General features: G+C 35.9%; 2 protein-coding genes and 1 long non-coding RNA gene across 5 annotated transcripts; 1 reads left to right on the forward strand and 2 right to left on the reverse strand.

Moving 5' to 3' along the window:
* Nucleotides 1–1,597: 1,597 nt before the first annotated feature.
* On the forward strand, nucleotides 1,598–6,974 carry LOC122047589 (protein LHY-like). The gene is made up of 8 exons (XM_042608965.1): nucleotides 1,598–1,850; nucleotides 1,926–2,066; nucleotides 2,156–2,267; nucleotides 3,735–3,796; nucleotides 4,852–5,055; nucleotides 5,142–6,317; nucleotides 6,406–6,483; nucleotides 6,666–6,974. Exons 2-8 carry the CDS (start codon nucleotides 2,025–2,027, stop codon nucleotides 6,855–6,857), a joined length of 1,866 nt encoding a protein of 621 aa, XP_042464899.1. The 5' UTR covers nucleotides 1,598–1,850; nucleotides 1,926–2,024; the 3' UTR covers nucleotides 6,858–6,974.
* LOC122047590 lies at nucleotides 5,407–8,718 on the reverse strand. Its single transcript, XR_006130595.1, has 2 exons — nucleotides 8,582–8,718; nucleotides 5,407–7,783 (listed from the first exon to the last, which is right to left on the reverse strand). It is a non-coding gene; the product is annotated as an uncharacterized LOC122047590 (long non-coding RNA).
* Nucleotides 8,719–12,184: 3,466 nt separating this feature from the next.
* Nucleotides 12,185–23,209, reverse strand: LOC122047591 (MADS-box protein SOC1-like). 3 transcript variants are annotated; one of them, XM_042608968.1, is made up of 8 exons: nucleotides 23,155–23,209; nucleotides 22,772–22,998; nucleotides 13,463–13,544; nucleotides 13,056–13,117; nucleotides 12,870–12,969; nucleotides 12,752–12,793; nucleotides 12,620–12,661; nucleotides 12,185–12,461 (listed from the first exon to the last, which is right to left on the reverse strand). In XM_042608968.1, the coding sequence occupies exons 2-8, from the start codon at nucleotides 22,951–22,953 to the stop codon at nucleotides 12,336–12,338; spliced, it is 636 nt and encodes a 211-aa protein (XP_042464902.1). In that variant the 5' UTR covers nucleotides 22,954–22,998; nucleotides 23,155–23,209; the 3' UTR covers nucleotides 12,185–12,335. The 3 variants fall into 3 exon arrangements, with proteins under 3 accessions (XP_042464902.1, XP_042464901.1, XP_042464900.1); XM_042608967.1 differs by having other exon boundaries at nucleotides 23,073–23,190; XM_042608966.1 differs by having other exon boundaries at nucleotides 22,772–23,072; nucleotides 23,155–23,185.
* Between the last annotated feature and the right edge of the window lie 2,457 nt (nucleotides 23,210–25,666).

Below are 25,666 nucleotides of genomic sequence, written 5' to 3' on the forward strand. Positions count from 1 at the left end.
GGAAGAGACACAAAAATAGGCTTTCAAAAAGATGACTACTTGCATAAATTTATGAAAAAGTAATTACTTATTTTCACGGGATGTCGAGTTCGTTAGAGGATAACAGACTTATTACAATAGGATAAGAGATCAATTCCCGACATGCGCATGTTCTTAAGGAAAAAAATTTCTCCCAACTCTAACTAATTTGACAGTTGACTATAAGTTGACATGTTGATTTACCTGTCTTAACATAACTTAGGAATAGACTGTGAGGGTTATTTAGAGTGAGCGTAATCAATTTTATTACAACAATAAAAGAGCAAATACTTTTGATTTAACGATAAAGAAGAAAGAAATATTCGAAGAAGAGTATGATGAAATGTAGAAATCATCTGTCATGCAAGCTGAAGCCCTTCGATTTTAATTAAATCCTTGAATTGAAATTACTACCGAACCAAACCGAATTGGTCCACATTTTGTTAGGCTTTCAAAACTTCCAATAACATTCAAATAACCTCTTTCAAAAAGTCTTCGCTATTAGATTTATTACACATTGATTTTTTATAATTTTTTTTATTTAGTTTACTCTTTCATACTCAAAATCCGTCCTGGGATTTCAGATCTAGAGAACTTTTTAATATGTTTATAAATAGAAAGAGACGATATTAATTATGATTTAATTAAGAAAAAATAATTTAGACGGTGATCTAAATTTATAGTTTTCATTATCTATAAGTTCATAAAAATTATTTCAAAGATTTTTTAAAATCATTAGAAAAAAGTGCAAATCGTGTTTTTTAATTTTGGTTATTTATAAATATTTTCATCCTTTAAATAAATAAATACTGATTTTCAATTCATTTTCTTTTAATAATTTGTGATGCACAAAATTCCTGAAGATTTATGGACCAAGGCAAACATAAAAGATGAATTTTTTTATTATATAATAATAAAAAAATAAATAAATAAGGACGGACGATAAGTGCTGCGACCGGAACACCCAATGCCACGTGAGCCGCGCGTGGGCCCGGAGGCGGATAAGGAGGTGTTGCACTTTTCCGCGCCGGTCTCGCACTCCTCACCACGAACCGCGGCCCGCTTCGGCCTACCTTCGCTATGCGGACGTTCTCACAGATGGACGACCTCGCGCCAGCGTGCTCCCTGCCTCCTCCTCGAATCTCTGCCGTTCGCTTCCATCATCGACGACCTTGATTCCCGAACCGAACGGAGGATCCGTCCCCGCACGTCAACAAATACGCGTCGCCCCCGCAGGGAGACGCCTCGACCGGCGCGGTAGCTCGTGTTCATGTGGCCAGATTTGAGCCAACTCCACAGTCCCAAAAGCGATCTCCTCCACTGCCTTTATACCACGTGTCACGCCGACCTTCCTTTTTCGTCCCCATATAAACTTACCTTCTAAAAGATTACCCTACATGTATCCAAATCGTAATTGGTGAATCCATGTCGAGCCCACCAACGCTCAAGCAGGAGTCAGAATGGAGTACGGTACAGCTAAGTACGCGTAGCGTGTTCTTATTTCGTGTAGAACTATCGAGTTCTTCCCTCCTTTATATTTTATACATTTTTTTTAATTTTTGGAAATAAATAAAATTAATTCAAAGAAGCCCACAAGAAATGGTAGTGGCTGTGATTCCTCCGTGAGCGAGTGAAACCGAACTGGGCTTCGCCCTCTTCCTCCTCCGCCAATCTCCTCGATCGGAGCCTCTGCGATCGCCATTGTCGGCGGAAGACGAGTTCCGCATCTGGCTCTCGCCGAGGAATTCCAGCTTCGAGCAGTTCGTGTGAAGCATAGCCGGATTTGGGGACGATTCGTTGGCGTTCTTCGCCCGGCGCGGTGGCTTCCTGAGGTGAGACGCAGGCGATTGGATTCAGTTTTCAATAATCGAATCTGAGATATTTCGGGTTTTTCCCCCCTCGTTCAGTGATGTAGATTTGTTGATGCATGAGGTATTTTGGGGAGGATGGAGGATTTTATGGTCGATTTGGTGATTCAATTCCTCTGGAAGATTTAGGTTCTAAAAATGGAGGAACAACAATCTCCCAGAGAAGAGTTGGTCGTAAAGGTGGTGCTGCTTATGGATCGGTTCCGTTTTTGTGGATTGTTCTTAGATGTTCTTCGTTCTTTGTCTGACTTGTTGTGGTTGGGTTGCAGGTGAGGAAGCCGTATACTATTACGAAGCAGAGGGAGAAGTGGACGGAGGAGGAACACAACAGCTTCCTTGAAGCTCTGAAGCTGTATGGGAGGGCATGGCAACGAATAGAAGGTTTGTGTTGTTGCTAATTGACAGAAGTTAGAATTCTCTGTTATTTAGTGGATTAATTAATATCAGTTCAATACTATAATTTTTTTGTTCATGTTTGGGTTATGTTTGTCACACAATATGCTTGGGGAACGCCTTTTTGTCTGATATGGCCTTCCTAAAAGGTATGGTGTCATCAGCTTCAAAGCACAAGTAGCCATAAATATTCTAGAGGATGATCTCTAGAATTAGTTGGGCAAAACCCAGAGACCTGAATTATACAAAATCTAAAAGACATGTCTTACATGGTTTCTATATATCTAAGTGAAGATTTAGCTTACTTCATGGAAGAAGATGAGATCTTAACTATGGGTAACATCTCATCTAACTAATCTCCTCGCAAACAATTAATTAATAATTTGATTTGTTTTTTCCTTTATTTATTGTATTACTGGTAGAAATCAGCATCTTTTCGGTGCACTTTTCTTGTTTCTTTTTTCCCCTTCAACTCCTCCTTTCTTCTTCCCTCATATTGGTCATCCAAGTAGACAAGGCATTTATATAATTACCATGACTTGAACTCTGTGCAATTAGTTAAGGTTTAATAGTAAATTATATTAAAAAAAAACTATCACTTTCAACAAATTCATTCCCATATTCTAATTTTAACAAATCTGTTCCTAAACTATTTGAATTATTAACAACTTTGTTCCACCATTATAGTTGACACTAATTTTTAGGTGATGGCTTTAGTGCCTTTGGTGTGGTCAAATTACTGACTTCCTCAGGTGTAATGGAGCCAAGTCAGAGCCGTGCTTGGCTGTGTCGAAGTTCAATCTCTTTGAGCTCAAGTAGAGATATTTTATCTTCCAATTCAATTATAATATTAATTTAATAAATCAGAAACATATTAATTTCTTAAAGTTTTTTTTTACATATTATAAGTTATTTAAATTTATAAAAAATAACAAAGTAATATATTGCTTTTATGTATTTGAATAACATATAAATAAATAAAAATATAGTTATACAAGTTAAAAAAATAAGTTTATTGATAAATTATTCATTAATAGTAACAAGTCAAGCTCACTAATATAGTTTGTTTCATTTTTCATATGTTATATGCTAATGAATAAATATAAATGAGCTCTTATAGAGCTGAACTTAAGTTTACTCATGAATGGCTTAGACAATCGATCATTTTTGGTTGCATATGACATGACAATTATTTCCAAGTAAATCAAATTATCATATTTATGGTAGGGTATAATTGCTAAAATAAAATTAAATAGGTTGTAACATATTTGTTAACATTGCAAGATGGAGAATAATTGTAAAGGTTGGGTATTTTTAGTGAAGTTTAATATACATATAAGCAGTCTATTTCCAGGATTTGACTATTTTATTGAAGTCTAGTTAGTACATTTGTAGTTTGCTCAAGCCCGATTTGTTTGTCAAATTTTATGGTTCAATTCCTGATTCCTGTTACAGATCACATTGGTACAAAGACTGCAGTACAGATTAGAAGTCATGCGCAGAAATTCTTCACCAAGGTAAATGCTCTTACGAAATCACTTTCCAACATATTTTAGAGTAGAGTTCAGAGTGATTTGTCATGGAAATACTGCAAGTTGTAACGGGTTCAGTGTCATTGACTGATTCTATCCTAGAGTGCTATTTGTGAAAAAGGGTATTCCATGGTTTGTATGCAATTGCAACTAGGTCAACGCGAGAGTCGTGAATCGTAGAACCTAGGTCGTGTGAACTACCTAGGACTCAAACTGGAATACTCTAACAAATCTTCTCCACCTGCTTAGAGAAGAAAAGGCAGGCTAGCCATGCACATGGTTTCAACCCACGTAATCACAACACCTCAAAGTATGATCCTTGTTGATGTCGATGATTAGAAACTCTTTAGGATGAATCCTCACAACCGTTTGCTGTTCTCTCTCCAACTTTTTTTTTTCATCTTTGAGAAGATCCTGTTTTACGTGTGATTCTCTTGAATAAACCCCACATCATCTCCTTGATGGGACATGTTTGTGCAATACAAAAGCTTTTAGGCATTACACAAATAAGTATATTTATAAATCTAGCAGTTATTTCATGTCCCAATCTAAGATTATGGTTGTCTGCACAGTGTCCATTGAACTCTATTCGATCATCAGCTCCATCCTACATTAACTAATAATTAAAGCAGCCCATGTAATTGTTTAACTCCTTGCCATTGACCTCCTCTTCCATCTCATCTCTTTAAGTGTTCTAGTCTCGTATCTTGACATTGTTTAGGACATCCACTTGACATCTAGTTCATGACACATCTTATCAGCAGTTTGGCCTTGCCGGAGGGCTGAGGCTGATATCCAACTTAGCAGTTACACTACTCAATCCTGATTGCTTCTGTTTTGCGAATGATAAATTTTGGCAATGATATATATATATATATATATATATATATATATATATTTGAATGATTCATGTAATGATTTTCCTAGTTTTAATTGCTAGATTGGTAGTTATGATCATGTTGAACTGTGTTTTTGGTTTGCTTTTTTGTTTTGATTGGTTTCCTTCTTTTCTTCTGTGACTGACACAAGTCGATTTGCAGCTGGAAAAAGAAGCTCTTTCAAAAGGTGCTTCCCCAGGCCATGTCCATGACATAGACATACCCCCTCCACGTCCTAAAAGGAAGCCAAACTATCCATATCCAAGAAAGACAACCACAGGCTCCCTTTCACCCTCTGGGGAAGAAGCAGCAGCAGGCAGCAAACCACCAAACCCTATTTGCTTGAAAAATGATGCAAACAAAGAGGTACTTAATATCCGCCGTGTCAATAAACACACTTCATCTCTCAATTTCACCATTGAGTTTTACAGTGGGGCTTCCTTTTCCTGCAGAAACTTAAAGTTAAAGAGAATACTGAAAGCGGTAACTCCTCAGTAGTCCTTAACATTGCTCAGCATGGGTTGTCTGCATCTATATCAAACAAGGGTTCAACTAGTCCCGTCTTAATGGAATTTTTGCCTACAGTTAGAAGTTTGAAAGAGAATGTTGCAGTTGATAACCCCGTATTGCCTATCAATACATTCAACGAGGCAACTTTGGTGTATCAGGGGAATGTACTCATCCAAGGAAGTTGCATGAGTTCAAATAACAACATTGTAGACGTTGAAGGTAGCATATCAAATTATCATGTTTCATCGATCAAACAGGCACACTCTGTCGGCATTAACAGAAGTAAAGAGAAGAATGAGCAAACCCTCACAAGCAGTGATCAGCCAGGACCTGCAGCAGCTGTTAGTCCATCAATGGGCCTTAAACATTCTCCTCTGCTGCAACTCCAGCACAATCTGGCCTTAGGCTTACAGCATCAGTTCTCACCAGTCGTCCAATACAACAACCAACGTGAATCTTGTGATGCTTTTCTGAACATGTCATCAGCATTTTCAAATCTTATCATTTCTACATTGCAACAAATTCCATCAGTGCATGCTGCAGCAAGTCTGGCAGCATCGTACTGTCCATCTGTTGAGGTGGACGGCCACCTTTATTTGAATCCAGAAATACAAGGTGGAGAACCTTCAGCGAGGGGCATGAAGCCGTCTCCAAGCACACCATCTTTAGTCACTGCCACCATTGCAGCTGCAGCTGCCTGGTGGGCAGCACAGGGGATCATGCCATGGTGTACCCCCCACCTTTCGCATGTCTTTCCATCACCTCCTGCAACTGAAGTCCCTCCAACTGCAGAGACAATGCAAGTCCTTCCACCGTTGGCTGTGGAGATGATGCAAGTTCCAGTAGCACATCAATCTGAGATTCTAAAACCACCACAATCCTCTCCTAAGCCAGTATCATCATCTCCTAATGATGCAAGTGCAAAGGGTGAAAACTCTGAATTCTCTGAGTTGAACCAAGCCAAAGCTAACAGACTGCAGTGCATAGTAGCTAGTGAAAACACTATACCAGACGAGCTTGAGACAGATGAAGATAACAAAACCAAACGTTTCATTGGCGAAGCTAGAGACAGAAGCAATGGAGTGATGGGCCAGTCTTGGATGCCAATCTCTGAACAGGTTCTCATGCGTTTCTTCTGTTTTTGTAACTAGTAGTCACATATGAGCATGTACTTTGCTCTAATCGACATGCCTATTTTTTTGTCAGAATCATACTACATTTGGAGCGTCCCTTGAAAGACGACCATATGACTCTGCATTGCATACTGGAGTTGCACAAACAAAGGTGAGCAAGATAAGGAAACTACACTTCCAGTTGATCGTTTACACCTACAAACTAAGGGAAACCTCCACGCGAAATCTGTGCGAAGATTGTTCATTTTATCTTCACACGACTTCAAGTGAAAGTTCCCTTTGTGTTAGTTTTGACTGCAAACTGATCTCTGCTGTCTGCAATGCTTTGCGAAGGGAGGGGTACCAACTAAAGTGAACGACAACAATCCAGACACAAGTTCTTCGAATAATTTCAAACACGGGAACTTTAAGGCGAGCCAATCAGTATTTAAACCATACAAGAGGTGCTCAGTGGAAGCCAAGGAGAACAAAACAACCAGAGAGGAAACTGGTAACAAGAGGATATGCCTACCAGAGGAAGCTTGAACGTAGAAACACAGTATAAGGAAAAACAGCAATGCATTTCTTGTGGTTTGATTCATCATATGCCTATGAATTTTGATAAGCATCAATGCAATAGTTCTTACATGTAATTTATATTAATTTAGTATTTTGTGGGACTAAAATAAATCTATTGAAAATACTTGTGTACTAAGACAAAGGCTCATATTTTTTACCTACAGAACTTCTATTCCTATTTAATCTGATTTCATATATTAATAACTACTTAAAGAATCACTGATTCCAGTAGCTTCAAATTTTTAAACGAACATTGATTTTGCTAATAGATTCACATCTTCATTAGAATAAATAAACTATTAAATCTACAAAAAAAACACTAGATTTTGTAAGCCTCTCTATCATTAAGTACATAATATTCTTTAAATTAATTGAAATTAAATGCTCAACACCTGCAACACCTGCAACATAGAAAGAATTATCTTGCTGAATAGATTTCCGACGAGGTAAACATAACGCTGCCTGAACAAAGTTGTGATCACTGTGCGCTTAAAGTTAGGTACCAATGGATAAACCACTAGTGGCAGCTACAGCTTGGCAATCACAAATAAGATAAGGGTAGTGCCACAGTAGGTCAAGACCAAATACTAGAAGGAATGACCTATGGCTCAAATGTCTTCGGACCATATATTCATGATGAAACAAACAGTGTGCGTTCCACAATGAAATACGAATGGAAATACAAAACAATGCATTGCAAGTGTTGTGTGCATCATGAAAGTCCAAGGATTTGCTTAGACAACACAATTTTAGACTAGAAAGCATTGCACCCAAACAACTGACATGACATTGCAGCTACTGAGCTTATTCTCGGCATGACTTTGCATTCATGCTGATACAACTCACCTTTGGGTATTCATTATGATCTCTTAACACACCATACAACTTCAATCCTGAATCAGTAGGTAAGAATTCAAATTCTACTCATTGGCAAGAAAATCATGATTTCTTGCCTTATTCTTAGAATGCTCCCTTGGAAATTATAGACACATCTTAAAGCCAAAGAATGGATTTTTTTTTTGAGTGGATTTTACTCCATTTGTTCCCATAAACCTAAGGATCTCATTCGACAAAGTGATAATAGATTTCTGTTATAATCAAACAGGCAACTATTCTACAAAAGCCTAATCAAGAAAACTTCTTAAGGCATGGATTAAAAGTAAATTTTCAAGGAATTTATACACATCTTAAGCCAAAGATTGAATTTGATGAGTTTACAAGATTAAACATGAAGGTTGTAAGGACTGCATTGCATCATCATCTTGGAAACATTGTGTATATTTTATTCCATTTGTTCTCCATAAACCTATGGATCTGCATGAAGAAGATTGGAAAAGACCACTCTCACAACAAAGTGAACTCAAGCTGATAACAGATTTCTGCTATAATCCAATGGGCAACTGCTCATGGATTAAACAAGAAGCTTGCAAGGAATTTATAAAGATCTTAAAGACAAAGATGGGCTTGATTGAGATTACAAGGATTTCATCAGAAACTCAACCACATTGTGTGAATTTTATCCCATTTGTTCTCCATAACCTAAGGATCAGCAGGCAGATTCAAAGCGCTACTCATTCAACAAAGTGAAATCGGAGCAGATTCCAACTGCTCCACAAAAACCTATTCGAGAAAACTTCTTCTGGCACGGATCGGAAAAAAAAAACAAACGCCGGTAGATTGATTCCAGGTACCTGGAGTATGTTCTCGGCGTACGTGATCTGGGATTGGGATCACAGCTGTCCTTCAGGGGTTCGGGGGACGAACGGGAAGGCGATCCACTGGAAGCCCTAATTCAGTAGGAATTTAAGGCTGGTTGTTCCGGCGAAATGGCCATCGCTCCGAGGGAAGTAATACGAAACGCGGCCCAGGAAGGCCCATCGACTGGATTTGTTTGGGCTTTATGCGCTTTCGGCCTAGTCAACTTAAATAAAAATATTTTTTTTATTTTTTTGATAATTTTAAGATTTAAGATTTACGGTTCATCTGAAACATAATTTAAATATACTGAAGTTGACTTTTGAGATATTCATAAAATAAATAAACTTGAACATTAATGAATTTATTTCATTAATATTTATGAACGAGGTTAATAAATTAATTATAAATCTATTTTTTATTAAATACATCAATTTTATGAATATTTATAATTCTAAAATATTTATAATTTAGTTAAAATAAAAAATATATAAATTGTATAAATAAACATTTAAATTAGAACAACAATATCATTAATTAAGCACGATAAAAAAACACAATCTCAACTTAAACTCGATAAGTTTTTTAGATTGAGACTCAATTCAACTCGTTTATACTCTTATTAGTATTAGGTCAAATATAGTCGCATGAGGTGTGATTCACGATTCATTATGTCATTGACCCCGGGGGTGGAATTATATATTGATTTAATATAGTCGGCAATATAATATAATTAATAAGTACAATATGAATTATAAAATTTTACAAAAAACTATTTTTGAGATTCAAATTTATGATCTCTAGCTCATACAATAATAATTTTAACAATATGTCAATGCTAACAATGTGTCAATGCTCCCCTTCTACCATATAATATAATTAATAAAATAGAAAATAAAAAATCTAATAATTATAAAGTATCATAAAATAATTATTTTATGATGATACTATTCAAACCTCATATTTAAAACTTATGTATAATAGTTTCATTATCAACTGTGAAAAATATATCATCCTCTCTTTCGACAATAACATTCTAGGCAATAAAATTATCATTTATTCAATCCTCATTTATTCGATTTTACAATTTATTGTTCATAATTATCAAAGTAGTAAAACTCTCTCTATAGTCACAATCACAGTCGATGGAGAAGCGATTGATTCATGAGCAATCGCGTCCTTGCCTGATAAGGTAGTGTCTGTATCACTGCTTAGTAGGGTAGCGGCTGCTCGGGAGGCTACCATGTCACTGCCACGCTAGGCAACGATAGCAACTACGTCATTGCCTTGAAACTTTTTTGTTAAACAGAAAACAAGTTTAGGATTATCTTTGAATAGAATTTCTGGTACCGAGAAGGAAGGAGATGACCAAGAAGTTTAGGTTTAGAGGTAAAAAATTAAATCAATTCAATAATATTAATATGTTTAATTAATTAATATATAAATATAATGACACAAAATATTAATGTCTTGTTTAAATTCACAACTATGCAAGTGGACCAAAATAGGAAACGGATCGGAGGCGCGTTCGCGCTCGAAAGCGGCATTCTCACTTACTCCAAGATTCAACTGCAGGATCTAACCTAGGTCTCTACTCCCTACGGACCGAGGTATACGCCTCATCAGTAGCACCACTTTCGCTTCTACTATCTATTTCTCATTGTAAGAAAAATTGCTAGCATTTACCGTAGCTGAAATTCAAAGTTTTAATCTTTGATTATCCGTTGCATGGCCTAATTGCACTTTGCTATGAGACTAAAAGCATCTCCAATGCAAGTTTTTTAAAAAGTTTGTAAAGTTAAAAAAGCTCAACAAAAAAGCTCGAATATGAAGATAAACTTTGAGATTTTTAGTTCAAGAGTAGGTTTGATTTTTCAAACCTACTTTTTTCTCTTAAAGATGAAGCTATTAATCATTGAAAAAATAATATTACATGTTTGACTTTTTAAAACCATTAAATATTTTATATAATAGTTAAATTATTCATTTTTCTTTTAAAAATAAATATATTTGATAAATTAAAAAAATACAAATGATTATAATTAAATTAAAATTCATAAGTTAATTAAATATTAAATAAAAATTATAAATTAAATTAAATTAACAATCATAAGTTCATAAATTTATTAATTAAAAATTAAAATAAATTAAATTAAAGATGAGAAATAATTTAAATATTAAATAAAAATTATATAGAGAAATTAAATGAAAAAATAATAAATAAAGATATGTGATTTATAATGTAGGACCTACAAAAAAAAATTGTATGGAGATTTTTTGATTGTGGAGAGAATAGTAGATTTTTTTATTTTTGATGTGGTATATTGAAAATTAAAAAAAAAAAAAAAAAATTATGAAGAGGTTTAACTATTGAAGATGTCCTAAACTAAACTGAATTATGAATTGTTTACGTGACAATCCCCAGAATAATCATTATTGCTTGCTTTCACGAGGAGGCCGCATCGTCCCCCCACAAGGGCAATGCCACAACATCCCCAACCACTTCCATTTATCTTCTCCACGGCGTTGGTCATGCTCTTTAATAGTCTTCACCATTTGATGGTAAGTTAACATTTATATCCATCAATGTCAACGACAACATTACAAGCACAGAGAGCACATCAAGAGAAAGAGAAGGCCTTACTAATTCAACTCCTCGCTTCACATGTGATGAAGAAGATGGTGACTCATGTGAAGCTTCAGAAATAGTCTTCTTTTTCTCAATTCAGGAAGGAAAAGGAAAGTGTCAAGGCCCTCCTCTAGGTCTGCTGCCTTCTCCACTGGGTTTTTGAACTGCACTACTTGATATGTTTATGGATATTTGGATGTGGTAAATAACTATGGTCAATAAACAACATCAGATTTATAGACTATTCTAACAAGTAATATATTGTTAAGGCACCAATTCAATCCATTCAATGTAATTATTCTATTTTTTATGAATTAGTAAATTTGAAATATTCACTCCAATAGTTACCAACCCAAGTTGGGCTCGGCAAGCTGAGATGGTGGACCGAATAGATCAAGCAGAGCAAACTATTGAACAAAGACATGGGTTGGGCAAACTAGTGGAATCCGGCTAGATGAACTAAGCAGGCCGATTTTAGTTTTCCCTTGTCTATTTATCTATAACATTCCTATAAATTGTTCTCATCTGTTATATTCCTATTCTCCTTCATTCCATGAACCTAACACACCACTATGTTACAGTACCTGGGGAAATTCAATTGTTAAGCTGCATCCAGACTTCTGCCAAATATCATTCAAATATTATTCAGGGAAACACCAATGGACAAGAGAGAGGTAAAATATTGCATGTGTATCCATTTTACAGACAGCAAATAAACAGAAGAACTTCCTTAGATTCCATCAATAATAAACAGAATTATCACAGATTTTCTAAACAAGTCAATGAGTGGTACGCAATGATCATTCTGGAATAATATTAGCAGGCTAAGTGTCAGTTCGTACTTAGATTTTACAAAACAAGATTTTGACAAAAGCAAAACAACATATTTGCTATAAGGAGATGCTTTGGCTAATTAGGAATATGTGTTAGATTTATCATACACACACAAAAAAAAGATCAACTGCAACCATTTTTCACAATGAGTGAATTGATCTGAATTTTCTACCAAATGATGAATAATACAGCTCTTGCATAAACTTATGACACCCAAGTTAAAACAGATTCTGTACGACCATGAACATACCTACAAATACTCTCTTGTAAAATGATGATCACTTGGCCTATCTACTGCTTGGCCATCCTATCATCAGCATGGTTTCTACGTCTTCTGAATGCTCTTCTCGAGTGTGACAATATGCACCATTTTCTTGGGCAGGAGCTCGCTTCAACAGAGGTTCTGACTTGCACTTCACATGTATGAATCATTAGATTTAAGTTTCTTGTCGAGGAAAAATATTATCGGTAATTCAAACTGTCAGTCTTGTATTGTTAGAGGAACTTGTAGTGGTTAAACGAGTGGAACAGTGAAATGCAATGCAAGAGAATTTGCTTTTTATTATGATACCTGTTCACGTAATGATGCATTCTCATTCAGAAGAGTTTTCTCCTGGAGTTGAGTGGTGAAACCAAATGTTATTTTGATAATAATATGTCAGACATAAATATGTCTAGGCAGCACGATTTGATTGTAACTTACATTCTCCTTTAGTTGCACAATTTGCTCCTCCAACATTGTTCTCTGTAAAAAGATGACATATAGTTTTTTAGATGTGTTGATTATATTGAAAGTTGAACAAGTGACAGTCGTGAATTACTTTTTTTCCCTTTACTCTACTTAAGCTTTTCTCTAATTGAGCCTCTAGTTCATTCAACTCGTCGATTGAACATGATCCCAAATTTTCACCCAGGAGCTTCCTGCAGCAAATGCTTGTTTAGGACAATTGAGTTTTGCATCAATCACAAGAGTTTTATAGAAAGAGGAAAAAGCCAACATTTATCACCTTTTTTGCGCTTCAAGGTGTTCTATCTTCTTTGACATGTTTGTGGCTTCACACTTCCATTGCTGCTTGCAAAATTGGTAACATGATTTGAGACTATTGAAGCAATTAACAAAGTAATATAAAAATGTACTTATGGCGCACAAATACTTCCTTTTACCACTTCATTCATTTATTTGTTTGGGATGTAGATGAATCTTTTTTGTTGACAAAATGGTTGTAAGTGGATCCTAATATTGTATACATATAACTAGAATTGTTTCCTCTTTTGTAATTCTTAACCACTATTGGAATTAAGCTACTCAACTTTGAATCCTTTCAGTCTTGGATTAGCCATCTAAACTATGAGAAGTAGCTCAATTAAACATCCAGTTTTAACTGATGGGAAAAAATAGTCTTGTAATACCTACCTCCATGCTCCTTTCTGTTTCACTGCTATTGATCTCAACTTCTTTCACTTTCGCCATATACCTGTCAATTGTATTCTGTACACTGAAAATTAAGAGAAATAAAGAGAGGGTTACTATATGACTCTGATTGGTATAATTCTTTTGAAATGTATGGTTATCCTTAGATGATATGTAAAAATTCCAATTGTGTAGTTCATGCACTAAAATCACAATGACCAGTTGAATCAATCGGCCTTAATCTTAGACGTTTCTAATGAAGTCACTAAAATGTTGTAGATTGCAACTATAAGATACGGTAGAGATCTAGATCAATTTGTGGTCAAGTCTTGCCTTTAGGACAGAGAAATCACTTCAGGTTCTTTCTTAACCTCTTTTTGGGAGATATAGTTATCACCTCACGATGTCTCATTACTTATGTGTCTTTTTCTGTACTTAACGGTAAAAGTACCTTTTTCAATATTTTATCTTACATTTCTTTACCATTGGGTAAGAGCTGTCTTATCAACTTTAAGAAATATTTTTATTAGATTCATAACCTCTAACCATCTCACTTGTAGATTTCATTAGATCCATTGCTATTGAATATTGATTTACCTACTGCTCTCTCTCTCAAAAAAAAAAAAAAAAAAAAAGTTAGCGTACCTCCATTATAAATTAAATTGCTAATTTTATTTTCTTCAAAAGTTTGAGCTCATCTTTAATGAGATTGTCATTCTCTTGTACAACAAGAACAAGCCTTATCCCATTAGTAGAGTCGCCTATATGGATTCTTCTATGCCATTGAACTCTATCACCTACTATATCATCATTTATATTTAAATAAATTTTATTTTATTTTATTATTGCTAACCAAGTATGTTTTGATCTTCCTCTTCCTCGTTTAATATGCATAGTTTCCCATTGCCTAATTGGTCATCTAAGAATATGTTCGTACCATCTTAAACATGTTTCCAGTAGTTTTCCCTCAATAGATGCAACCCCAACTTCGGCTATAATATTTTCATTTCTTATCTTGTCCATCCTTATACATCCACACATCCACCTTAACATGCTCATCTTTACAACTTTCATCTTTTACTCGTGTGCTTGAATCATAACCCAACATTCAATTCGATATAATATAGTGCAAGTCTAATCGCCGTTTTGTAAAACTTTCCTTTAAATCTTAGAGGTATTTTACAATCACAAAGAACACCTAATGTTTTTTTCCCATTTCAACCATTCTGCTTATATTTTACATAAGACATCTCTCAATTTCCCCATCCTTTTGAAAAAATAATACTAAATACTTAAAACTCTTAGTTATAGGCAACTCGTCATCTCCTATCTTAACAATTGTTTTATTATGACTAACATTACTAAACTTAAATTCCATATATTCTGTCTTTACTCTACTAAGCATAAAATCTTTCACTTCTAGCATTTCCCACCAAAATTCGGGTTTAGCATTTACTCTTTCATGTGTCTCATCTACCAAAATAATATTATCTACAAACAACATGCACCGCGATACCGTATCTTGGATGTGTCCAGTGAGTTCGTCCATGATTAGTATAAAAAGATAGGGACTTAGAGTTGATCCTTAATATAACTCTAATTTTATAGGAAACGCTTCGATTAATCCACTTGAAGTCTTCACTCTTGTCATTATATCCTAGTACATATCCTTAATTAGTTCAATATATACTACGCTAACACCTTTCTTTTATAGAATTTTTCATATAATTTTTTTAAAAATATCGTAAGTTTTTTTTAGATCAATGAATACCATATGTAAGTCTTGCTTCTATTCCCGATACTTTTTAATTAGTTGCTTGAGAAGATGTATAACTTCTATTGTTGACCTTTTAGGTATAAATCCAAATTGATTTTCGGTTACTTGGTCTCCTTAGTTTTTTTTCTATTACTGTTTCCAAAATTTTATGGTATGACTCATTCTCTTATCATCTATGAAATTTTCAAGTGGCAACATGAAGCTCATATCCCGAAGCAATACCGGCTCAACACAACCTTCATATCCTCCGATCTCGACTATCGACAACCCGAAGCAATAGTGACTCAACATAACCTTCATGTCTCCCCAACCCAATCTTAGTTGGACAATCTCCATCATAGATGTTTTGGCCAGAAACCAATACCTGCCACATCATCAGACAAACTATGCATGATATGTATACTCTTCTATCACAAGAAATATGAGAATTTATTCCTCCATCCGCTATTTCACATTTGCCATCTTATCCATTATAGTGTTAGGCTATTCTAAGGCATTCTCCCTTGTGACTCGTTATAATTTGGTACATGATGGTTTTGAATCTCGAGCTGCATCTGTGGTCATAGGAAAAGGAAAATTGTTTCACTCATCGACTTGCACAAAGAAGCTTTGATACCTTATACATGAGTCAGTGAGTGCTTCCCCATTTTTGCCTTTATCACAATCATCTTTTGCTAGCCCGAGAGCCTTTTGAGAGGGCCATCAAATCCACCTGAATCACGAGCATCTTTCACCATTCTGTGCCTCTGCTCAAGTCATGAGCTCCTTCCGAGTATTATGTGACATGTTAAACCTAATCATCTTTAATTAAGTATAGTAGAAAAGCAAAAGAGATCCCCTAATAATCTATATTGCCAAAAGGGTGTCTCTCTTTCAAAAATTATCAAAACAACTCCCCCATATATTATTGTCTTCCCAAAATACTTCTTTGTTCTCCCCTAAAAATATGAGCTGTCAAGCTAACCACCTTTTGACAACTTTGGTCAAAGCAACTCCAAGGTGGAGCAACTTTGTCAAAACAACTCCAAAGTGGAGGAGGAGCTTGTTGGGAATAAACCCGTTACAATCTTTGTGTGATCGTTTCAGAAGCTCTGTTTCACGCTTCTGAGTCCATACCAAATGCACAAGTACTTACAAGCAAGAAGGTTTGAGCAGATAATCTCAAACTGTCGACTCTAGTGAGTCGATCCAAGCGCCGAGTAGGTAAGTTGCGGACACCGTGAGTTGTCGAGCAGCGCCAAGTTGCTACCGAGAGTTGTTGACAGGATGTCAGGAGCTGCAACACGAACTCAAAGTGGATGCCGAGTCCAGCAGAGCGCTGTCTCCTTAAAACAGATTCGGCCCCTCCACGGTGCTCAGAGGATTAGGTGGACGTCTGTCTCCCAGGATAAAACGGCAGGATCACGAACACAACCGAGCACTGGTTGTCGTGACGATCTGAACTAGATCTGAAAACTATCACGATTTCTGTTGAGCAAAAGAAAGACCCAACAAAAAGGAAGGAAATATGGGGATTCAAAGAGGAAGGAAAGAGCACACAAAGCTCACTTGAACGTTTCTCATACAAATTCTCTCTTGAATTTTGCTCTGCTCTCTTCATTCCTCTCCGGGTCTTTATATAGACTTGTGCTTGCCTTGGCTTGCAAGCACAACAAGCCACATTGTGGCTTGCTGTTGGCTGCACCTTGCCAGCAAGCCACGCTTGGCTTGCATGTTTGCCAGCAAGCCACAACATGGCTTGCTGTTAGCTGCAAGCAAGCCACGTTGTGGCTTGCATGCTTGCCCAGTGGTTAGCTACCACTTGGCCTGTCATGTGGCGTGCAACGTGTCCTGATTGAGCAATGGGTTAATATCCTCTGGGCCCTGGAGTTTCACTCCCTTTGTTCCGAATCAGCCGGAAAGCCTTGCTTTCAATCGTTGTGGGACTACAACCCACACGTCGCGTTTTCATTCAATTTTTCCAACAGAGCTTTAGTCAAAGCTACTTGGTGATGCATATTGAGAAAGAAAATTATGGATGAGATGTGGATTTGATAATTTTTAAAAAGAGGTACCTTTTGATGATATAGGTAATTAAGACTACTTTTTTTATTTTCTGCCATTAAATATTCCAGCAAAAAAACTATCTGATTGTTCTGTAGATGTTAATATATGTATTTTATCTCGTTACATTTTAAATTGGGGTTAATTGGTGTTTTATCAATTGAAAGATCTTTGGTTTCTAATTGGCTCTCTTAGCGAGTATTTTGGTCTACAAATGAGGCAATATAGAAGAAATCAATTTAGGTAAATCGAATTTAGTCCAGTTAATATTACTCAAAGTTTTGGTTAAACCAAAATTGGACTAGGTTAATTTAGTCCTGTTTAGAGAATGAAGGTTGGTTCAGTGGATAAATTTAAGCATTACTCCAATTTAGTCTCCCAAGCCATTCCTCCCTATTATTCCTCTCATGATTTCTTTCTTCTTTCTAGAGGTTCACCCAATATGTCTCTTGATCTCTCCCTCTTTTCTCATGAGTCTTTGGAATTGGAGAAGTCTTCTTAATGATAATCTCCTTGAATTTGAGCCGACAATCCCTTTAACAAACAGCTTCCTTTCTCCATTTTTTTTATTCCAGCCATAAAAGTACACTGTCGGTTCTGTCATGAGCAACAATAGAGGTGTTGTTGCCTCCTTTTCAGTGGGGAGCAATAGTCCATTTCTTGGATTGAGATAAGACTGCAAAGTGGGAATTATTGTTTATGCATCTTCTTCTCGAGATGACAATTGATTTGCACTAATCAGAAGTCAAAAGTCACATCAACGTGTCTCACCTTATATAATGTAATGAGATACATGACAAGATCAAACAAATATAATCCACATGAAGAGTGTTATACGGGGATGACAACTTTTCTACCTCATCTAGCATCGAAATTAATTCTTAGTGTAGAATATTATAGGATATTCATGCTTTCTTACATACATTTTCATCAAAAATATTCATGCTTATAGGATATTCATTCTTCCAATATGGCATCAGATTCAACCATAGTTGTCTCTCTCAATCCTAGTAGTTACTCCAAACTCTAATTGTCTCTCCTGTTGCAGGCATTGAATGACATCAACTATGCTGCGTACAAGTTTGTACAGTGTCTCCAATCGTCGTCTGCAATGATCATTTGTACAATCCATAACGTACCATACAAAGTGAAATTAAGAATGACAACAGAAAGACTCAATTCCTCAACCGCAACATCTAACATCAACTCATTCCAAAATTTCATTGTCTCCTACCCTAGTGGAATATTGGACGACAGTCAAACCTTCATTCCAAGACCAAAACTCAATGAGAACAATTATCTTCTATAGCCCAAATCCAAGTGATGATATTCATATATGGCAAAGGAAAGGATGATTATTTATGTAGAGGAGCAACACCTCGAAGGTAGACGACCCAAGATTTAGAAGCTTTCGAAAACAGTGTGGTTACATCATGGTTAATTAATTCTATGATCAATGAGATAGAGAAAATTTTGTCCTACATGGGACATCGAGAGAAATCTCGGAAGCAATGAAGGAAACTTATTCAAATAAAAAGAATACCTCAAAGTTATTTGAAGTAGAAAGTATTCTATGTAATTTGAAGAAGGAGATTTAATGGTAATCCAATATTTTACTACTCTCACACGCAATTGACAGCCAGTTGATATGTGCAAAGAACATTCATGGAAGAGTCGGGTATTTATAAATTGTTGAAAAGAAAAAAGTGTATAAATTTCTATTCAAGCTCAATAGAAGCCTTGATAAAGATCGAGGAAGAATTCTATAGATCCATGGATAAAGATCAAGCTATCAAGTGTATCTTATTAGGATATTCTTCTCATAAAAAAGGGTACAAATGTCATTATCCAATTATAAGAAAAATCTATAGATCCATGGATGTTACATTTTTTGAACATTAGCCATATTGCCCTCAAGCACATCCTTCATTTTGTTACATGTAGTCTCAAGATCATCACACCTATCACACAAAATATATACATCTTGTATAGTGGTGGTAATGCTATTTTATCACTGATATGAAAGTTGATAATTAATAAAAATTATACAATAATTGGCATAATAATGTAGGATAAGTAGAGGTTAATGTAATATTTTTTAAAAACTATATAAGAACTTAAGATTTAGTGAGAAAAATAAATTGAATATCTAATTGATTAAACCAACAAATTAAGCAAAAGCATTAGCGATTAGTAAAGAGATGTTAGTCAATGTTCTTCAGTCTTGACAAAGGATAATTAACATGCAAGGGCACAAAATAGCAAGCTAGGGAAGGGCTCATGCATACACTTGGAGTAGGTCTTAGCATTAACTCAAAAGGGTGGACTGACATGATGTTGTGTCATTTCATTATTTGAGAAGATAGGTGGAGGACTTAAAGCAAGGGGAAGTGGAGGAAGTGAAGAGGAGTGCAGGGAAGAAATTTGTGAGCTCTAGCAACAGGCATGTTGAGAAAGTTGTGAGGGAAGTAGGGGAGTGGAAGCTTCAGATGGTGAGTTGTGGGAGTGGTGAAGTCTGGGATTGGAGGGAAGAGCACATTGGGCAAGGCAGAAGAAGCAAAGGTTGTTAGACAATGGGGAAGAAACAATGGTGTCCTTGGTTTGTTCATTGAATTCATGAGTGGTGGGATGCAACAAGAGTAGCATTGGTTTAGTTACAAAAAGAGCAAGTGTTGATGAAATGTGCAAAATAGCATATCAAAGTTTAGCTCTCGCACCATTTAATGCCATACTGGAGAGAAAACAGTAACAATAAAATTACTAACAACTCAGACAAACTAAAGAAATAAGACATTATAGTTTTTATAAGCTCTACAATAAGCCCATTCTAAACAAAGTTTAAATTTTCCATGTTTTCTATAAGTAGAAAAAACACAATAATATGATTTTACTTGATAAAAAAACTTTAAAACTTCTATAAAATAAAATCCCTTATATGGTTGTTGCATCATAACTACAACTTTTATCTCATCTTTCTTGGAAATCATTACTAACAATAATGAAATGACACAACATGCCTGTTGTGTCATTTCAGTATTTGAGAAGATAGGTGGAGGGCTTAAGACAGGGGGAAGTGGAGGAAGTGAAGAGGAGTGTGGGGAAGAAATTTGTGAGCTCTAGCAACAGGCATGTTGAGATAGTTGTGAGGGAAGTAGGAGAGTGGAAGCTTTGGAAGGTGAGTTGTGGGAGTGGCGAAGTTTGGGATTGGAGGGAAGAGCACATTGGGCAAGGCAGAAGAAGCAAAGGTTGTTGAACAATGGGGAAGAAACAATGGTGTCATTGGTTTGTTCATTGAATTCATGAGTGGTGGGATGCAACAAGAGTAGCTATTGGTTTAGTCACAAAAAGAGCAAGTGTTGATGAAATGTGCAAAATAGCATATCAAAGTTTAGCTCTCACACCATTTAATGCCACACCAGAGAGGAAACACTAACAATAAAATTACTAACAACTCAGACAAACTAAAGAAATAAGACATTATAGTTTTTATAAGCTCTACAATAGGCCCATTCCAAACAAAGTTTAAATTTCCCAAGTTTTCTATAAGTAGAAAAAACACAATAATATGATTTTACTTGATAAAAAAACTTTAAAACGTCTAAAAAATAAAATCTCTTATATAGTTGTTGCATCATAACTACAACTTTTATCTCGTCTTTTTTTGGAAATCTCTCGCATTCACTATAATATTTCCATCTCTAACATGGTAAATGTTATTTTTTTATTATCGACCAAAATTTTGATACATGGAGTATGATGATTGTTCCATGGTCTAATTAAATAAAATAGCCTAATGGACATACAACACTCACCAAGATTAAAAAAATTTCTTTCAGTTTGATTTAACCAATTTGATCAATTGCTGAATAATCAATAAATAGAACTATCTAAAGCTCTCATACAAATTCACAACCATGCAAATGAATATCTCGCCATTTAGATATATATAATTTTAGTTGTACTTAAATATTTTAGTGTAAAAGTTTCTCTCCATATATAATCTGCTATGCACACTCTTATTTAGCACAACATTATTTGTAATATAATTTTGAATAATAAACTCATATAATAGTAATTAATGTAAAAATTCAAGATTAAAAGAAACCAAAGGCATACAATATGATGTCTTGTCATTGTGTAATGTATATTTGGTAAGCAAGTGTATAATTGTATATGCGTTCCTCTTTTTTTTTTTTAACAAAAATCATCATCATCATAATAATGTACAACATCATGTGTTAGAAACATGAATTTATATCTATATATCACATTAATCAACCAATAAAAAGGGTAAAAATCAAATTAATCACCTTATGCAATATATAATTTCTTAAACAATATTTTATGTATCGATCTAAGCAAAACTCAAGAGCCTTGGAGCAAAATATGAAGAAGTAGCACATAAAGATATTTAGTGATGGGCTCCTTTATATTAGTTTAAATAAATAATTTAAGAATCAGAAAGTAAAGAAATTGTAAAATAATTAAGTATAAACAAGATAATAGAGGCAAAATATATTAAGAAGCAATAAGTAAGATTTAAAGCACGAGCAGATTGATATGGCAATGACGTAACAAGCAATAATTAAGTTAAAGCTATTATCACTATACATCACAAAAAGACTAAATAAGATCATATCCAGAAAGAAAAGAGGGCAACTTTACACAGATACGAAAACTATTGATCATAACGATGGGAATGGGTAGGTTACATAATTAAGCAGAAAATTAATACAAATGATGTTGACATTGAAAACCAACAGGTAGTGCTATTTTAATATTGTACTTATGATATTACAAAGAATTTAATCATGGATACAGAAAAAAGTTTTCACCTTAGACGAGTGGATTCGTACAAACTATAGTACTTGATTAGGAAACAACTCTACAAGTTACTATATGCTTTCGTTGTATGAAGGCCCTACAAGGGATACTAGAACAGAAAAGAAATTTGTCTCTAGCTGTATCTAAATAATGAACATGCAATATCGACAAAAAAAATTTGGTCAGTTGAAACATTAATTTAAAACTAAGAGAGCAAAGATATCTATGTATTTCTTGACCCCCTCAGACTCAACTTGGAACAAGAGATGAATATACCTAAATAGGGAAACATTGGTGAGAAATTTCTGCAACTAGTGGAGTCGAACTAAACCGAGTTGGGTAAAGGCAGTATACATTAATAGCGAAAGTTATTGCTCCTAAACTGATAGAAGTATCGAAAAACAAACCATTGCCAATTGAAGCACCGTACCATAGCTGAGATGACTTCGCACAGAATAGGAAAGATGCATCCGTGGTTTTGTACGGGGCACGTAAGAATGCCTTTTTTTTTTCACCAAACCCTAAGCACAAGGACCCCAAAGACAAGCACCGAAGTAAAAAAAAAAAAAAAAACTGCAACAGCTAAAGAGCACCACAGCAAGACTGCAAGAGGGGAAAAAAAGCTGAAGAGAAAGAGAGAGAGGGAGGGAGGGGGAGGATGCGATCACCTGGAACTGGCGAACTCGTAGAGCTTCCCCCGAGCGGAGAAGACGATGAGCGCGACCTCGGCGTCGCAGAGGACGGAGAGCTCGTACGCCTTCTTGAGGAGGCCATTTCGCCGCTTCGAAAAGGTTACCTGCCGGCTGGCCGCGTTCTCTATACGCCGCATCTGGGTCTTCCCCCTCACCATCGATCTTCCTCTCCGTCTGCGCCTCCCGATCTATCCAAAGAAACCCTACGCGACAAAACAAGATTTAGGAGGAGGAGGAGGCTCTCGATCCATCTAGGCGCAGGTGGAGATCAACCTACCTAAAAAGAAAGGCAGCCACGAAGAAGAGGTTGAGAACCAAACAAATCTTTTTATATATAAGAGGAGGAGGCGTATTGTTACCATAATTGTCGCCTCCTCTCGTTTCCCGCAAATGGCAAAAAAAAAAAATAGCGGTGAAGGGAAAGGAAGGAGGAGGGTTGACCATACTCCATGCCATCGCTGTTGAAGACCCGCCGTACTACATGTCTTCGACCACTGAATTCGTATAATTTTTGTGGTTCCTGCTTAACACTCGCGTTAAGTGGATGGATTTCCTGAACGGTGTTTGTGACGGACCGGCATCGTTTCCTTCCAGTTCAGGAATCTGAGAAAGGAGTCCAATCAAAGTCGGAGAGAGAGATATGTGAGCAATGGATGCACGACGCGTGGCGTGATGAGATTGATGAAGACGGATCGGCCTGCCGCATGGGCTCCACTAGGACCCGCCTCGTACGAGGGTTCGTTCCGTACGGACCGAAATTTTAATGACGGGAAAAATTCTAACATACCAATAGAAAATTTATTTAATTTTTCACTTTTGTCCATCACAATTTGAAAAATACATTTTACCTCCTGGAGTAATCCCTTTCGTTTCACCCTTGTTAATTGAATTTAAAATAAATTAGACTGTTAAAATAGTTATTCAAGGTTGATTTGGTTTTTTTTATCTGCTTAGGCTTGATTTTAATTTAGTTCGTTTAGATATTATCAAATTCTTAATTAAACTTGTTTGATTATTTAAAAATTTGTTATTAATTTTGAAAAAAATTTATTTATTAAAATTTATTTATTTAATTGATTATGTGTATTGAACAAATATACCATTATAAATTAAAATAATCTTTATTAACTTGATAAAAATACTAAAACTTATCCAAAATAAAAAATTTATAAATAGTTGATTGAATTAGATGAACAAACGAGGTGTGACATTGAACAAGGTGAGATATATACCGAGGCTTTATTTATTTATTATTTTTAAAAAAATATTATTTTTAATGAATACACTCTTTTGATTGTTACTCTCTATTTTATTTTTCTTTTTTGAAAATTTGGTGGGCCATGGAGCCAAAACTGGGCCAAGGCTGTGACGGGTTTCTGGGCCCCACACGACTTCCATGGAACTCGTTCTCTGTTCTTGCGTTTCCTGCCGCTATAAATTCGAAAGGAGCTTCCGTGGATAGCTCGTATCCCTGGCTGACTACCACTTCCGCTAGAGTTCCAAAGGAAAAGGAGAATGATCTCATCAAATCGTCGCTCTTCTTCGCCGATAAACGCCTTTGCTCCGAGGAACTCCTCGATCCATCCCAGGTTTCTAGATCGAACGCCTCCCTCGTCTTCTTCTTCTGCATTGTTTTGCTTTTTATTCAAGCATTCTTCTTCTTCACACGTTTATCGGACGATCGATGATCTAGGTTTTCCTTGCAATCATTGGCTGGTGCGAGTACGGATCCAAGTCGCCGTTCTCTGTTTCCTGAAGGCCCTCACTGCTCCCGACCCAGCCATATCCAATCTCGTATCTATCCGTCTGTTTCTCGATCTACACGCTCGCGAAGAATCTTTGATTTCATCACCAACATAAACTCCACTTCCGTTTTCAATATGGACCCGTATTTTGATGTTCATATTAAACCCTAATTCGTTGTTAGGGTTCCCGTCATGTTTTTTTGTATATATACTTCGTTTGGCATCGTGCTTCGCTATCCGATAGCCCACCTGATCTGAGATCAGAAAGAAATCTGACAACAGAGGGCTCCGTCGAGGGATTTTGAGTGAGGTCCCTCATGAGAGTAACGGACGCGAAGACATTCATAAGAGGTATAGCCTCTGTAATTAACTACTCGATTTCGCACAATGCAGATATCGTGTTACCTTTGTGCCTATTGAGTTGCTCTCACACTATGATGGTCATGGTAACGTGCTTTCATATATTTGGTGAGAGGAAGCTTCTCAGCGGCATGGTGACTCACCTGTCAATTTCACACATCAGGATCAAGTCAACAATACAGCGTAAGATGTCTTTTACCACCCACATTAGTATAATAGCATCAACTATTAACTACTGTATATGCTTGTTTTGTGTCTTGTATCTCAATTTTTGCAAATAATTGTTGCAGATGTTGTTGCATTGCTTCGCTCAACATAGTCTAGGTATTATTGCATCTAGAAGAGATGCAGTTGTTGGGAGATTGCTCTTAGAGGGGCAGTTTTGAAACTTTTGTTTTAGTAAACTAGACCGGTGTTTCAAGCTTACATTATTTGCCATTTATAATGTAGCATTCATCTTTTAAGTGGATCTTATCTGTTAAAGAAACATCTTTAGAGCACTACATCATGTGTTTGTAGGAGCCCGGTGAACACAATATTGACTGTTCCACGATTAGACAATCTGGTTATGGACCTTTTTGCGTTGAACAGATTTGTTCTTCATTTTGATGCTAGATATATAATCTTAGTAGAGAGGTAAACTGAGGCCTCTGCAAACTATGTTGATAAATCCTCTCAATTCCACATACTTATGTAATTGAGTAGGATGCTATATTTCAGCAACCGGCCGGCAGATCACTTTTTTTTTTTCTGTCCTAGGTTTGAG

The sequence above is a fragment of the Zingiber officinale genome, chromosome 2B (genome assembly GCF_018446385.1).
Source record: "Zingiber officinale cultivar Zhangliang chromosome 2B, Zo_v1.1, whole genome shotgun sequence".
In the NCBI taxonomy this organism is placed as follows: domain Eukaryota; kingdom Viridiplantae; phylum Streptophyta; class Magnoliopsida; order Zingiberales; family Zingiberaceae; genus Zingiber; species Zingiber officinale.

Coding starts and splice junctions, on each gene's coding strand:
- LOC122047589 (XM_042608965.1), top strand. CDS start 2,025: ATGGAGGAACAACAATCTCCCAGAGAAGAGTTGGTCGTAAAG. Junction 5,056..5,141: donor AAAATGATGCAAACAAAGAG/GTACTTAATATC, acceptor CTTTTCCTGCAG/AAACTTAAAGTTAAAGAGAA. Junction 6,484..6,665: donor CTGGAGTTGCACAAACAAAG/GTGAGCAAGATA, acceptor TGCTTTGCGAAG/GGAGGGGTACCAACTAAAGT.
- LOC122047591 (XM_042608968.1), bottom strand. CDS start 22,953: ATGGTGAGGGGGAAGACCCAGATGCGGCGTATAGAGAACGCGGCCAGC. Junction 12,662..12,751: donor TTGTGCAACTAAAGGAGAAT/GTAAGTTACAAT, acceptor ACTCAACTCCAG/GAGAAAACTCTTCTGAATGA. Junction 12,462..12,619: donor ATGCATCATTACGTGAACAG/GTATCATAATAA, acceptor ATACATGTGAAG/TGCAAGTCAGAACCTCTGTT.